A 15,048-nucleotide genomic window follows, 5' to 3' on the forward strand; every position below is an offset into this window, starting at 1 on the left:
ACTCATTTTGAAATGAATTCATAGCTCTATTTCTAAAATATTAAAACAACCATAAGACAACTCACAACCTTGATTACATCCATGCTGCTGTGAAAGTCTCAAAGTTCCACCCAAATCTTTAATTCTAGTCTTCTAGTAATTCAAATGGAAGTACCCCTCAAAGAATTTGTCAGGCAAAAGATGAGAACAGCATATGGTTTATTGATCTAAGTGATGGAAAAATTGCCCCCTCCCCCAAATTTTGAAGCCGTTTTTTAGCAATGAGTATTTGATAGTAATTTTCACATTCAGTCCAACGGTATGCAGATTAATTCCTTGCCCTGGGCCTAGGGCTCAGAAACAACTCCTAAGAACCTTCCAGCTTACTGCACTGGTACAAATTCCCGATACTTACCACAGTCATGGCTGCGCAGGAAAATGTGAACAGCTGAACATTCCAGCTGCAACAATAAGGTCAAAGCTCATTTCAGTATTAGCAAAAGTGATTCTCTGCTGAGATCTTGGTCGGGGATGCAAAGTACTAGCCTCGAACCTGCAGGCTGGCACCTCAACAACTGCTGCAAATTCTACTGCATGCCCTGGCTTCCTGGGCCAGCACTGCTTAATTACTAGACTCTGATACGATGCAGATCACTTTTCGCAAAAGGGAAGCAAATGGGCTTTTAGACCAATACTTGAGTTGTTCGGTTTCAAATGTTCAAATCCTTAAAAAAAAAGATTTCAACAACTTAAGTTTAATGATTTTATTATGATTCAGAGCCCAGTTGTTTTCCACCATAAGAGTGCCATGTGAAAAGATGATCCTTTTCCTAAATACAATTAGCTTTCATTGCCACCTTTCCCTTTTTGTCACCCCCACACAACACTCCAAGATCACAAGAATCTATGTGAAACAGAGCTATTAAGAACAATACCCGTTTGCATTCTCAGGCTAAATGTGAGAAACCAATTTTAGTCACTTGCTTCAGCAAAGCTATCAGTACAAGCCATCACCTACGGATTTCAAGATGATTGATATGTACAACCTCTACTGCTCTATGCCACAGGTAATAATCTGTTCCAATTTCATACTGCATGTTTCTGGATGAGGTCAACATTTAGAAAACCATTAACATAGCACTATTCTAAAAAGGGATGTACAAGTATTACTTTTAGCCAGTGTACATTTGTGAAAGTTTCAAATGAAGGAAAAATGAGAGCAAATATATCCGATGTATGAAAAATGTTAGCAACGCTTTCATTAGGAATAATTACATGAATAAAACCAAATCGACATGTTCTCAAAAGATGTATTTTAAGGCAGGTAGAGGAAAGCACTCAGCATTCAACCCTTTTTCCTAACTACAGAAAAATCAAAATTTGCAGATGAACCCTTTCTCTCACATCATTGGCAGAAATAAAATCCTATTCCCGCCACCTCCTCTTGCAATTAAGGAAGTTGCTACAAATAGCAGCACAGAACGTAAATGGTCCTGTTTTGCTCCATTCTTAATGTACCCTCTAGGAGTAAACAGGTTACTCAAAAAAGTCAGTAGCCAGAAAGCGATTTTCCCTATGGCAAACTCCCATGAAAATGAAATTCTCTTTTCTGGGGATTTGGAAGGGGGTAAACGTGGACGGAGGAGTCCAGTCACAGCCCGCCTTCTCCCATGGGTTCAAGGTCTGGAGTGCTCAGTCCTCCGCGAGGCTTCAGACCAGCGATCGGCAGCACGGGCAGTGCCGGCGCAGCCTCCTCGCCGCTGCACATCCACCCGGCCCACCCTGACAATCACGCTCGCCTTTCAAACACCCTAAAGGTGAGCTTTGTAGGCTGGGTCTCCAAAGTTTGCCCGGCCTCCGGTCAGCAGGTGCCCGCTGGCTGAGCCCTAGGCAAGGCTGAGTCTTGCCCTAGCCTCCGGCTCCCTCAGCCCCCAGCTCTTCTTTTGGGCCACGGTGACAGGTCTAGGTTTACCTCCATGTGCTCGTGGCAGAGGAAACAAAAGAAAGCAACCTCCCTGAGAATAAAACGCCATCTTCGACTAATTGGCAAACTGAGGGGTCCCCGGGTCGGTCCCCCCACGAGTCTCCCCCGCCACCCAGCCGGAAGGCGGCCCCCAGTTTCAGGCAGAGTTTGTAACAGCTCCGGGAAGCCCTGGTCGAATTGTCCTGGGGGCGAGGGTGGGATACCCCGAGAGCCCTACCTGCCTCCCCTCCCCGGCCGCCTGGGCACCGTGTTTCAGTGAAAAGGAAGAAGAGGGGTGGTGGTGTCTCACAGAGATGTAACTGCCCCCTCAGAAAATTGTGAGGGACCCGGCGAGGGTCTGGCGAGCAAGCAAACCGGCACGCGCGGAGCCGCAGCGAGTGTACTTACAAAACGATTCAAGCTCCGGCGGAACATCGCGTCGAAGGCTGCCGGGCGCTGAGCTGGGCTCTACCGGGCTGTCTGGGAAGGCGCCGTCCACAAAACACACTGCGGCGTGGGCCGGCGGCGCCAAGCGGAGCAGCGAGGCGGGCGGCCGGGCCACCCGCTCGCCGCCTGCCCCCCCTCGGCTCTCCGCGCTCCCCCGCCCCCCAGCCGCCCGCAGCCTAGCCAACGCCCCGCCTCACTCGCGGCCCGCCCCCGGCCTGCCTGACCCGGGGGCGGCGGCCCCGCGGATCGCCCTTATCTGGCCCCGGCACCGCCGGCCGGCAGCTCCCGCAGCACCCACTGAGAAGGCGAGCCCGCCGCGCTGGGGAAGGATGGCGGAGGAGCGCGAGGCTCCTCCTGTGGGGAGGGGGCGCCCCCGTCTCTCCGCCAGCGCCGGGCTCGGCACCCCGCGGGATGCACGCTTCCCCGACGCGGCACCACCGCCCGCCTCCTCGCTGGACTCCGCGGCCGCCCCCCTCGGGGCACGGGGAACCCTCCCGAGGCACTCCGCGCCTCAGCCCGACACTACTCTCCTGTCTCTGTCGGGAGCCACAGCCTCCCTTGCCCCGGCCCTAACTCGTCCGCCGTGCCGCGCGCGCCGCGCCGCGCCGTTTAGCTCGCAGCCCCTCCTCGGTCCGCGGCTGCCGCGCCGCCCCGCGCTCTCGTCCCGCACTCGGGCTAGGGAGCCTGGGTACAGCCAACCGGCCCGCCCTGAGCCAGCCGACGGCCAGGCTCCCCCTTCCGGGCGTGGTGGAGCCGGGCTCTGAGGCAGGACACCGTGGGGACCCCAGCGCGGGAGGGGCGGGGCGGGGTGCGAGGGGGGACTAGTTCTGAAAGCCCACCCTCCTCATCTGCACGGACCAGGGTTCCCCCTCGACCCTCGCTCCGCTGTACTCCCACCTACGCGGCTTTCCCTCCTCTCGGTCTTTCTCTCATCCTGCCTGCCCACCTAAGCCTTCTTACTTCCACTTTCTCTGAGGTTGTAAAGTCAGGCTTTGTGTCGTTTCTGCTGCGCAGCAGGGCGGGATTTCCCTGACCCCCACCCCGCCCCACCCCAGGCCCCTCCCGCTCACCCCCTCCCCCGCCTTGCTCCCGGGGCAGCCTGGGAGTTGTAGTCCAACCGTCCCCCTACTCCGCCTGGTACCGCGGGCTGGGAGCTCCCCCACACGCTAGTCCCGGGTTTGCCCAGAGGGTTGAAGAAGGAAGCGCGGGCTGAACAGCGGGTTCTCCACGCTGGCCGGCTGGGTGTGGAGGCCGGGCGCACTCGGTAGCTTCCTAGCGGTGGGACATGTGAGAAGGATAAATTAGGCAAAGCTCCGAATCCTGGGAGCTCTCCCGGGAACGCAAAATGTGCGCATCAGGAAACCCTCTACACCCTCGGCCCCCAGCTTAGAGCTGGAATTTGCGAAACTTTAAAAATTACAAAAGAAAAGCGAGTCCGGAATTGCCACGAGGCTGGGCATCCCTCCCAACTACCACAACCCCACCCCTTTTCACCGCCCCTTAAGGCGGGGCCCAAGGCTGTTGGAGAAGAACTTGCAGATTTTTCTATAAAAGTCAAAAAGAAATAAGTAAAGGGAGTTCAGAGACTCTTACACGAGTCTTCCGCCTCGCCACATTCTCCTGCCAGTCTAGAGCTGGGGACAGGGCCCAGCCACACCACAGGCCTTCCCAAAGGTCGCGAAAGGCCTTTACTACTAGGCATAGGCGCTTCTCCTTTACCCTCCGGAGTTTGGATTCATTTCAACAAACCTTTACTGGGAATTTTCTTTGTACCAGGCAGTGTGCCAGGGCTGGACACAGCGATTTCTTAAAAGACCTCCCCAACAGGGTGGTAGCAATCTGGTTGGGGGATACAAACAAGCGAAAATGCCACGTTAGAATTTAATAATAGCTAGAGTTCAAAGTGCTAGAGAAATAGGGGAGAGCGACGTTGCATCTGAAAAGAGGGTCTGGGAAGTTTTCCTAAAAGCTCTGGAGATTAAACTAGCCCTTGAAACGTGGGAAGGCTTTAGAGGGACCTGACTGAGCCCAAGGGGACAAAGTCCAGGGTAGAAGGAGAGGTCAGTGAAAAAGCGCAGGACAAACTAGGAAAGAGATCACGCCGTAGTGGCAGACGCCCAGGACGTGTAGGTAAGGGCGGCTCGAACGAAAGCTAAAATCTAAAATTCTTCAAAAACATGTTACGAAGTTTGAACTTCATTCTGTGATCAACGAGGAGCCCATCTCCCAATAAAATGCAAATGCAGGAGACCTAAGGTTTGTTCCCAAACTGTCCTAACTGCCAAGAAGTAAAACCAACCGTTTTCAGTTCTTCCCCTCTTGTGATTCCTTCTCTTTGCTCACAGTTGAGCCTGTATCTAATGATTTTTAGGATTTATTTTAAATTTAAATTTATATTAATCAGATATGATATTTTATTGACAAAAGGGATCTAAAGTTTTGCTCTCTACTGCATTAAAGATTTATTTTCAAATAGAGTTATTTCTAGCTTTACTTTTTTTTTTTTTTTTTTTTGAGACAGTCTCACTCTGTCACCCAGGCTGGAGTGCAGTGGCATGATCTTGGCTCACTGCAGCCTCTGCCTCCTGGGTTCAAGTGATTCTCGTGCCTCAGCCTCCCAAGTAGCTGGGATTACAGATGCCTGCCACCACACCCGGCTAATTTTTGTATTTTTAGTAGAGACGGGGGTTTCACGATCTTGCCCAGGCTGGTCTTGATCTCCTGACCTCAGGTGATCCACCCGCCTCGGCCTCCCAAAGTGCTGGGATTACAGGCGTGAGCCACCATGCCCGGCCTCTAGCTTTACTTTTATTGAACACAGCAACTACTGTAATTTCTTCACTAGTTTATTTGTTGAACGACTACTGTGTGGCAGACATTATTCTAGATACTGGAATTGGGAGGTGGAGGAGGTTATTGTCTTTAGTTCTAGGTATAAGTCTAGAATTCTTACCAAAATACATCCTTATCAATAAAATAATAAACTAATTTAGACATTTGGGGGTACAAGTGCTTGCTAGTGAATAGTAAGTAATATCGTTCCAAATTCAGTTCTGTTAAACAAATGGAAAAAATGTACTTTGCTTATAGATTCAAACAGATCAACTTTAAAAAATACTGGAGACCTGAAATTTTTTTTTGTTTGCATTATGCTCTCATACTTTCCCATTGTCATGTTAACTGCAGCCTAATCACAGGAATTTTAAGATTCCTCCAGATATAGCAGTATTGGGCCAGGCGCGGTGGCTCACACCTGTAATCCCAGCACTTTGGGAGGCCGAGGTGGGTGGATCACCTGAGGTCAGGAATTCGAGACCAGCCTGGCCAACATGGTGAAACCCTGTATCTACTGAAAATACAAAAATTAGCCAGGCATGGTGGCGGGCGCCTGTAGTCCCAGCTACTAAGGAGGCTAAGACAGGAGAATTGAATCACTTGAACCTGGGAGGTGGAGGTTGCAGTGGGCCGAGATCGCACCACTGCACTCCAGCCTGGTTGACAAGAGCAAAACTCCATCCCCACCCCCCAAAAAAGATATAGCAGTATTGTTGATTTTTATTTGTTATAATTCTGCTATTTATTCTCTCAATTTATTTCAATACAACACCTATACTCATGGGTCCAGTCTAATTTGCTCAACTATAAAAATGCAGTTCCAGGCATTTTTATGAGATTTTTATTCCAGGTATTTTTATGGGAGACTGAGGCAGGCAGATCACCTGAGGTCAGGAGTTTGAAACCAGCCTGGACAACATAGCGAAACCCTGTCTCTACTAAAAATACAAAAATTAGCTGGGCGTGGTGGCGTGCACCTGTAATCCCAGCTACTCGGGAGGCTGAGGCAGGAGAATCACTCGTACCCGGGAGGCGGAGGTTGCAGTGAGCCAAGATCGGGCCAGTACACTCAAGCCTGGGCAACAGAGCGAGACTCCATCTCAAAAAAAAAAAAAAAAAAAAAAAAAAAAGCAATTCTGGGGCAGGATGGCTCACACCTGTTATCCCAGCACTTTGGAAGGCCAAGGTAGGAGAGTCGCTTGAGTCCAGAAGTTTGAGTCCAGCCTGGGTAACGTAGCAAGACCTCATCTTTATTTTTTTTTAATGCAATTCCATACAAATCAAAATATACTCAGCAAAACATGAAATTATGCAAGGTGACTTTTTCTGTATCCAAACTCAACCTGAAATTAGAGCTACTCTCACACATATCCTTCAGAGTCACTCCTCTGTGAGTTTTTTAAAGACAAGAAAAAAGATTTTGGTTCTTTTTAGTGCCTCCTCACAGTTTCCAAAGAAAACCCAGGTGTTGTGGAAAGCTGTTGTCTGTGACTATGTAAAGCAGGCCCTCAGCCAGCATTTTCATTGGGACAACTCCATTGAACAGAACTGCAAAAAATGAACTTCCTCCTGCCTAAACTGTCAGAACCCCTGAAACATAACACCACCTCTTCTGGTGGATCAGCTAACTGCAACAGAAAGAAGCCCCACAGGTAGGAATTCAGAGGAAGTAGTCTTGTTTCTGTCCTTATTACCAACTTGACTAGATAATGCTTGCTACCTGAGGGAGGGAAGGGGAAGAGTGCTTTCTCAATCCTTTCAATTCTGTTGCACCATTTCTGTACAAATTACCCAGGAGCTCTTCTTCCCTATTGTCCCCACCCCCAATCTTCTGTACCTTCTACCTCAACCCCTCAGAAATCTCACCATGGCAAGTGAGCAAAACAACCACTAGAGCATAGGATGTAGGCCACACCTGTGACGGAGGAGAGCAAACTGCTTCTGGGATCTGTGGGTCAGTCAGCAATTCAAGTAATCTGGCAGGAGGGGAGCGGTGCGAAGGAGTCACTTCCATCTAATACCAAACAAAGAAAAAAGAAGAAAGAAAAAATTGAGGCTGTTGTATTAGCATCTAAATCACCCCATCATTAGCAAATTGAAGGAATTCAACTCTCTGTCTGAGCTTCCAAACATATCTAGTAAGACTATCTTTTGCCCACTTGAAATTTATTTCCCCCTTTCAGGCCGGGTGCGGTGGCTCACTCCTGTAATCCCAGCACTTTGGGAGGCCGAGGCGGGTGGATCATGAGGTCAGGAGATCGAGACCATCCTGGCTAACATGGTGAAACCCCGTCTCTACTAAAAATACAAAAAATTAGCCGGGCGAGGTGGCAGGAGCCTGTAGTCCCAGCTGCTCGGGAGGCTGAGGCAGGAGAATGGCGTAACCCAGGAGGTGGAGCTTGCAGTGAGCTGAGATGGCGCCACTGCACTCCAGCCTGGGTGACAGAGCAAGACACTGTTTCAAAAAAAAAAAAAAAAAAAAAATTTATTTCCCCCTTTCAAGGCTAGCCTTGATGTTTATTTATGACCAATTTTACCTGTATCTTCCTATTGGGCCCCTCCAATTCATTCTGTACACTGCAACCACAGAAATCTATGGCAAGCAAGTCAGATCAAATCACTCCCCTGCTTATGACTTTTCAGTAGCTTCCCACCCTCTTAGCATAAGTTCAAAATCCTGCCTTAACATCACCAACAAGAACCCTGAATTCTCTGACCTCTGCCTTCCCTCTCTAACCTGAGGTGGAAAACTTTTCCTCTCACCAGGCTTTACCCCACAGGTCTGCTTACATTCCTTGAGTTCCCAAAGCTCCTTCTTTCTTGACAGCTTTTGCACAGGCAACAGTCTCTGCTGGAACGCTTTCACCCACCGTTGCTATTCATCCTTCAGCTCTCAGCTTAAATGTCACTTCCTCAGATGACATCAGGGCTCCCTGTTATTGCCCTCCAAATAGCCCATATTAATTACATCCTAGGGTACTGACAGATGAGGTTAGTAATCATGGAGGATGGCAGAAGTCCAAAGGGACTGAGTGATGATCTAATATTGTCTTGTTTTTCAAAAAGAGGAAGAAGGTATATTCTAGTAATCATAATATTGAAGGCAGGTAAGGTTCTATAACTGACCATTAAAAGGATAGTTTTGTTTTTTTAAAAATCACCATGGAAGGGAAGAGGCAATCGCTAGGAGCCACAATAAGGTCACTGAGGTGAAGTTTGGCCTTCAAGATTCTGTAGAAATTACTTCTTTTTTTTTCGAGGCCAAGTCTCACTCTCTCGCCCAGGCTGGAGTGCAGTTGCGCGATCGTGGCTCACTGCAACCTCCGCCTCCCGGGTTCAAGCGATTCTCCTGCTTCAGCCTCCTGAGTAGCTGGGATTATAGGCGCCCACCACCATGCCCTGCTAAGTTTTGTATTTTTAGTAGAGACAGGCATTCGCCATGTTGGCCAGGCTGGTCTGGAACTCCTGACCTCAAGTGGTCCACCTGCCTCAGCCTCCCAAAGTGCTGGGATTACAGGCGTGAGCCACCACGCCTGGCCAAGAAATTTCTAATTCAGAATTCAACATCTTACAAAACTATATTGAGAGGATAGACAAGAATTTAGAAAGATATGGCATAAAAAGACTAAATCTTCACGACTGTAATCCCAGCACTTTGGGAGGCCAAGGCAGGTGAATCACGAGTTCAGGAGTTCAAGACCAGCCTGGCCAAGATGGTAAAACCCCATCTCTACTAAAAATACAAAAATTAGCAGGGCATGGTGACAGGTGCCTGTAATCCCAGCTACTTGGGAGGCTGAGGCAGAGAATTGCTTGAACCCGGGAGGCGGAGGTTGCAGTGGGCCAAGATCTCGCCACTGCACTCTAGCCTGGGCGAGAGAGCAAGACTCCTTCTCAAAAAAAAAAAAAAAAAAAAAAGACTCTAAATCTTTATCCTCAATAATAAGAAGTTATTGGTTATTGTCCAGATATATTAATACAGTATAATTATTTTATTTAGAAATGAGGAGGTAAATAGCAGAAGAAACAACTAAAATAACAAAAACGACTTGCCTTTGGGAACACAAATCTAGAGTAGGGAAGAAAGGGATAAGGGACTTTTTTTCTTTATAAGCCTTGTAACTGTTCTACTTTTTAAACTGTGTACACACATTATTTTCATAAAAATTAGTTTAAAATACAAATAGCATTTGGACACAAAAACAGGGAGTAGGAGAACATTATAGCCAAGGAAATGGTGAAGATGTGGATGTGAAAAAATATTTCAGTAAATAGTAAGTAGACCTGTCTAGAGAAGCAATGGTCCATACTGAGGAGTATGTGAAAGGAAAATAAGTCTTTGGGGCCCCAAAATTGCTCAAGCTGGGAACTGCTTAGGGCAAACCTGCCTCCCATTCTATTCAAAGTCACCCCTCTGTTCCCTGAGATAAATGCATATCTGATCGCCTCATTTGGAGAGGCTAGTAAGAAGCTCAAAAGAATGCAACCATTTGTCTAGTATCTACCTATGACCTGGAAGCCCCCTTCCACTTCGAGTTGTCCCACCTTTCCGGACTGAACCATTGTACATATTACACATATTGACTGATGTCTCATGTCACCCTAAAGTGTATAAAAGCTGTGCCTCTACCACCTTGGGCACATGTCATCAGGACCTCCTGAGGCTGTGTCACGGGCACGTGTCCTCCACCTTGGCAAAATAAACTTTCTAAATTAACTGAGACCTGTCTCAGATTTTTGGGGGTCACAAGTAGTAGATGGTATAAAATTTTAACTTTGATTCTCAGTAAGCCACTGGAATACGCATTCTACCAAATGAGAGAATAAACTAAGAGGGAGGAAGACATGGAATCCAGAAAATGGGATGAACATGAAAGAGAGGAGTAGAGAATTCCCCAGATGATAATGAATGAAAATTCAAGGGAGACAGCTGTGTAGCACACCTAGAGAGGTCAGAGGGGAGTAGGAAGATAGAGGAATCAAGGAGGGATGTCTTTAGAGAAAATAGAAAAACAACTGGTACATTACTCAATGTGTTTGACCATGCGGAGAATAGTATTCAGAAAGGCTTTACAGTATTGTCAGAAAATTAGTGAAACCTTAGTGGTAAACACATAGAAAGTAAAGCAAACTAAGTAACGAAAACCAAGGCAGCTGTTAATGCCAAGAAAAACAAAAAGTTGCTCAAGAAAGTAAATGAGTTATGATAAAATACTCCCTGACTCCACTGTGACAGACATTCACATAGTCATAGCAATCAAAACACTGTATTCTTGGTTTACAAAATTAAAACTCTTTTGTAGGATAAAGGGAGAACAAGTTGGAGGGAGCTTTGTTGTAAGAGATCTAAGTCTTTGTTTTCCATAATAAAAAGAAAATAAGTAGTATCTACAAATTGAAAGATTAAGAAATATCCATATAAGTACATTATATAGAAATATGGGGCCTGGCACAGTGGCTTGCCTGTAATCCCAGCACGTTGGGACACCAAAGTGGGCAGATTGCCTGAGCTCAGGAGTTTGAGACCAGTCTGGGCAACATGGTGAGACCCTATTTCTACTAAAAATACAAAAAAAGCCAGGCGTGGTTGTTCACGCCTGTCATCTCAGCACTTTGGGAGTCCGAGATGGGTGGATCACTTGAGGTCAGGAGTTTGAAACCAGCCTGACCAACATGGTGAAAACCTGTCTCTACTGAAAAAAAAAAACAAACAAAAAAAACCTACAAAAATTAGCCGGGCATGTTAGTGCGCACCTGAAGTCCCAGATACTTGGGAGGCTGAGGCAGGAGAATCCCCTGAACCCAAGAGGCGGAAGCTGCTGCAATGAGCCAAGATCACACCACTGCACTCCGGCCTGGGCGACAGAGCGAGACTCTGTCAAAAAAAAAAAAAGAAAAAAAATTAGCCTGGCGGAGTGCACGGTGGCTCACGCCTGTAATCCTAGCACTTAGGAGGCTGGGGCATGTGGATAGCATGAGGTCAGGAATCCGAGACCAGCCTGACCAACATGGCAAAACCACGTCTCTACTAAAAATACAAAAATTAGCTAGGCGTGGTGGTGGACACCTGTAATCCCAGCTACTTGGGAGGCCAAGGCAGGAGGATCTCTTGAGCCCAGGAGGCGTATATTGCAGTGAGCTGAGATCGTGCCACTGCACTCCAGCCTGGGTGACAAAACAAGACTCTGCCTCCAAAAAAAAAAAAAAAGAAAAAGAAAAAAGAAAAACCAAGAAAAGAAATATGGAAGTTAATACTAGAAGAAACAGTTAAAACTATTAAAAGTGGTTTCTCTAGTAGTGCAGATCAGAAGTCGGGAGAGATAGAGTAGGCATCTGCTCTTTTTCGTTTCTCTTTTCTTTGCTTTTTTTTTTTTTTTTTTGAGATGGAGTCTCCCTCTGTCGCCCAGGCTGGAGTGCAATGCCAGGATCTCGGCTCACTGCAACCTCCACCTCCCGGGTTCAAGCGATTCTCCTGCCTCAGCCTCCCGAGTAGCTGGGATTACAGGCATGCACCACCATACCCAGCTAAATATTTTTTGTATTTTTAGTAGAGACAGGGTCTCTCCATGTTGGACAGGCTGGTCTCGAACTCCTGGCCTCAAGTGATCTGCCCACCTGGGCCTCCCAAAATCCTGGGATTACAGGTGTGAGCCACCTCTCCTGGCCACATGCTCTTTTTCTTTATAAGCCATTTAAATCTATTTAACTTTTTACTATGGATATGCATTACTTTCAATAAATAAAAAATAATAAACGAGAATAAATGGCATTTTGAATGGGCAGAAGGGAAGGAGAATATTTCAGCCAAGAGAAACAGCAAAGACATGAAACAGAAAATACTAAGTAGACCTCCCTAGGGAAGCAAGAGTCCACATTGGGGAGTAGTCAAAGGTAATTTTAATAGCTATCATTTATTTAGTACTTGCTATGTGCAGACACTGTGCTAGTCACTTTGTACACACTATATCACTCATTTACTCACTAACCCAATAAGGCAAGTACTACTATTATCTTCCATCTTATAGGTAAAGAAACTGAGAGGTTATGGAACAAAACTCAAAGTTGTGCTCAAAGTCACAGCTAGAAAGTAGCAGAGCAAAGTGCTGGGTGTGGTTGCTCACGCCTGTAATCCCAGCACTTTGGGAGGCCCAGGCAGGCGGATCAGCTGAGGTCAGGAGTTCAAGACCAGCCTGGCCAACATGGTGAAACCCCATCTCTACTAAAAATACAAAAATTAGCTGGGCATAGTGGCATGCCCCTGTAATCACAGCTCCTTGGTAAGCTGAGGCAGAATAATTCCTTGAACCCACGAGGTAGAGGTTGCAGTGAGCCGAGATCACACCACTGCACTCCAGCCAGGTGACAGAGAGAGAGACTCCATCTCAAAAAAAAAAAAAAAAAAAGACAAAAAATCCATACTCTTAGCCACTATGTTTTGAGGCATAATTGACAAGATTTAATCACTGAAATAATTTATAGAACAGAGAGGGATGAATCCAAAATAACTCTAAGAAATTAAAACTTACTAGGAAAATGATGTTCATTCATTTATTCATTTTAACAAATATTTACTGAATATCGACTACATCCAAGTAATTTGGTGGAAATATAGCAATGAATGTGAGAAATATGATATGATCCCTGCTCTCATAGAGCTTATTGTCTGTCATCCATAGGAAAATCACTCAGGGGAACCTCAGTGGAGAAAATTATGAGTTCATTTTTAACTATGTTGAAGTAATAATAGGGTGTTCAAATAAAAAATGCCCAGTATGCATGGAAAATGTGGTGTTACAGCTTAGTATAAGATGCTCTAAACCTCAAAAATCTATTCCTGGTCAAGGGAAATCAGAATTGAGTAAAGCTATTTCATTTAGTGCTTCAGAAATTCTGCATGAGCTTTAAAAGTACAGTTTCAGTGTTAGCTGGGCTGGAAGCCAGATTGCAGGAGTTTATAGGTATAAACTGTTAATTTGCAAAGCTTGATGGTGGAAGAAAGAAGAAAAGGTCGTACAATAGCTTGGGAAGGCTGTCAGCAGGGTTAAACAACTTTTCTTTTCCGAACTAGAGGAGACCTACACGTGTTTAAAAGTAGAAAAGGAAAAATTCTGTAGAAAGGAGAAGCTAAAGAAGATAATTGAGGAAGCTAGGTGTGAAATGAGGTAGAAAGGGATGAACTAGAGAACACGGGGCTCAGATTTGAGAGAGGAGGAGGGAGTGCTCTTCCTTAAGACTATAAAGAAGGCTGAGAGAAGAAAAAGCAAATCAAGTGCTCTTAGGTGAAGAAAATGCATGTGAGTGTGTGGTCTCTATCTTTTGAGCAAAGCTTAGTTTTTATGAGAATGGGCAATTGGGAAAGGGGATGGGGTTTCAGAAGGAATCAAAGAATACAGTTTGAGGTTCAGAGCTGAAAATTAGCAAAACTTTTGGTACTCCACAGCCCTATTTGAACCACTTTCTACTGTTTTAAAATAATAGCAGATTGCACCACCCTCCAGTCTTCCTGATCAATTAATTCAAATTTTATCTCACCCAGGCCAACATTTAGGTACTAAGACTCAGGCAGGATGCCATCAAAATCCATTAAAAATGGCTCTCTTCCCAGCAGTGATAGAGATGCAAACTCCCCTTAACAATCAAATCCAACCTTGAATTAATTAATATCTCTGTTGGTGTCTGTTTTATTTTTTAAGCCATAGTCTTACTGGCTCAATTTCTAGCATTTGTAACTCCACTTGGCACTCTTCAGCAAGTATTTAGTCTGCCTTACTTGAAAAAGTGTTTGCCATTTTGGTTCCAGTTACTTCTTGTCACAGGATATAACTGTGCACAAATACACCAATAGGCACCAAAAACGCAAGAGCTTCTTCAGGGCAGGGACTATGTCTTATTTATCTTTGTCCCATTTCCCGGGGAAGAACATGGCACAATGTTGAAGCTCAGGGAATGCTGACAATAAATGAATGATTATCTATGTGCTGTTAAGGAGACAGCCCTGAACTGAGATCCAGATGTCAGTTCTACCTGTTAACTAGAGTTTTTCCCAGACAAATCACTTATACTCGCTGGACCCTATTTTCCCATGTGAAAATGAGGGGATTGAATGACATTAAATTGCTTCTGATTGAAATTGTATGGATTTTACATGCCACTTTAAAGTGGATATAATTTTAGGTTTCCAAATAGCAATATTTAGATTGCTGTTAGAAACATTTTCTAAATTCCCGGCCAACTCATTGGCTACTGCCTGTGAGTCAGAGTAGATCTGTACCTCAGGTCATCTCTCGTAGACATAATAAGCAACTAAATATGCTACTCGAAAGTTCTGTCCACATGGGAAAATTTGTCTCTTCCATTGTCTTTTATGGACATCCCGTGGTGGGCTTCCAGTGGTGCAGTCTGCCGCTTTCAGATGGTGCCTGCCACCTTAACTGTGCAAAGTTGTGTGTAAACCAGACTCAAGTATTTCTTTTTTTCTTCAGTCATTTGGTTATAGGTAACTCGCCATAAGGCCACTGGTATGGATTTAGGGAGGGGCAGCAATATGGCAGGAGAAAGTGCCATGGGAGCCTGGACCACTTGCTTATGAAACTAACTTATTTTGGCCAGGCGCGGTGGCTCACGCCTGTAATCCCAGCACTTTGGAAGGCCAAGGTGGGCAGATCACTTGAGGTCAGGAGTTTGAGACCAGCCTGGCCAACATGGTGAAACCCTGTCTCTACTAAAAATACAAAAATTAGTCGGGTGTGGTGGTGAGTGCCTGAGGCTGAGGTGAAGAATCTCTTGAACCTGGGAGGTGGAGGTTGCAGTGAGCCAAGATCATG

General features: G+C 46.1%; 1 protein-coding gene across 2 annotated transcripts in view; it reads right to left on the reverse strand.

Moving 5' to 3' along the window:
* Positions 1-3,388, reverse strand: part of ATP11C (ATPase phospholipid transporting 11C) — a 207,992-nt gene extending 204,604 nt beyond the window's left edge. For both annotated transcript variants that reach the window (XM_003272595.4, XM_030807339.1), the window contains exon 1: positions 2,351-3,388. In XM_003272595.4, the coding sequence (XP_003272643.3) occupies positions 2,351-2,377 (27 nt within the window). In that variant the 5' untranslated portion in view covers positions 2,378-3,388. The remainder of the gene's footprint in view (positions 1-2,350) is intronic.
* Positions 3,389-15,048: the final 11,660 nt, after the last annotated feature.

The sequence above is a fragment of the Nomascus leucogenys genome, chromosome X (genome assembly GCF_006542625.1).
Source record: "Nomascus leucogenys isolate Asia chromosome X, Asia_NLE_v1, whole genome shotgun sequence".
Lineage (NCBI taxonomy): Eukaryota > Metazoa > Chordata > Mammalia > Primates > Hylobatidae > Nomascus > Nomascus leucogenys.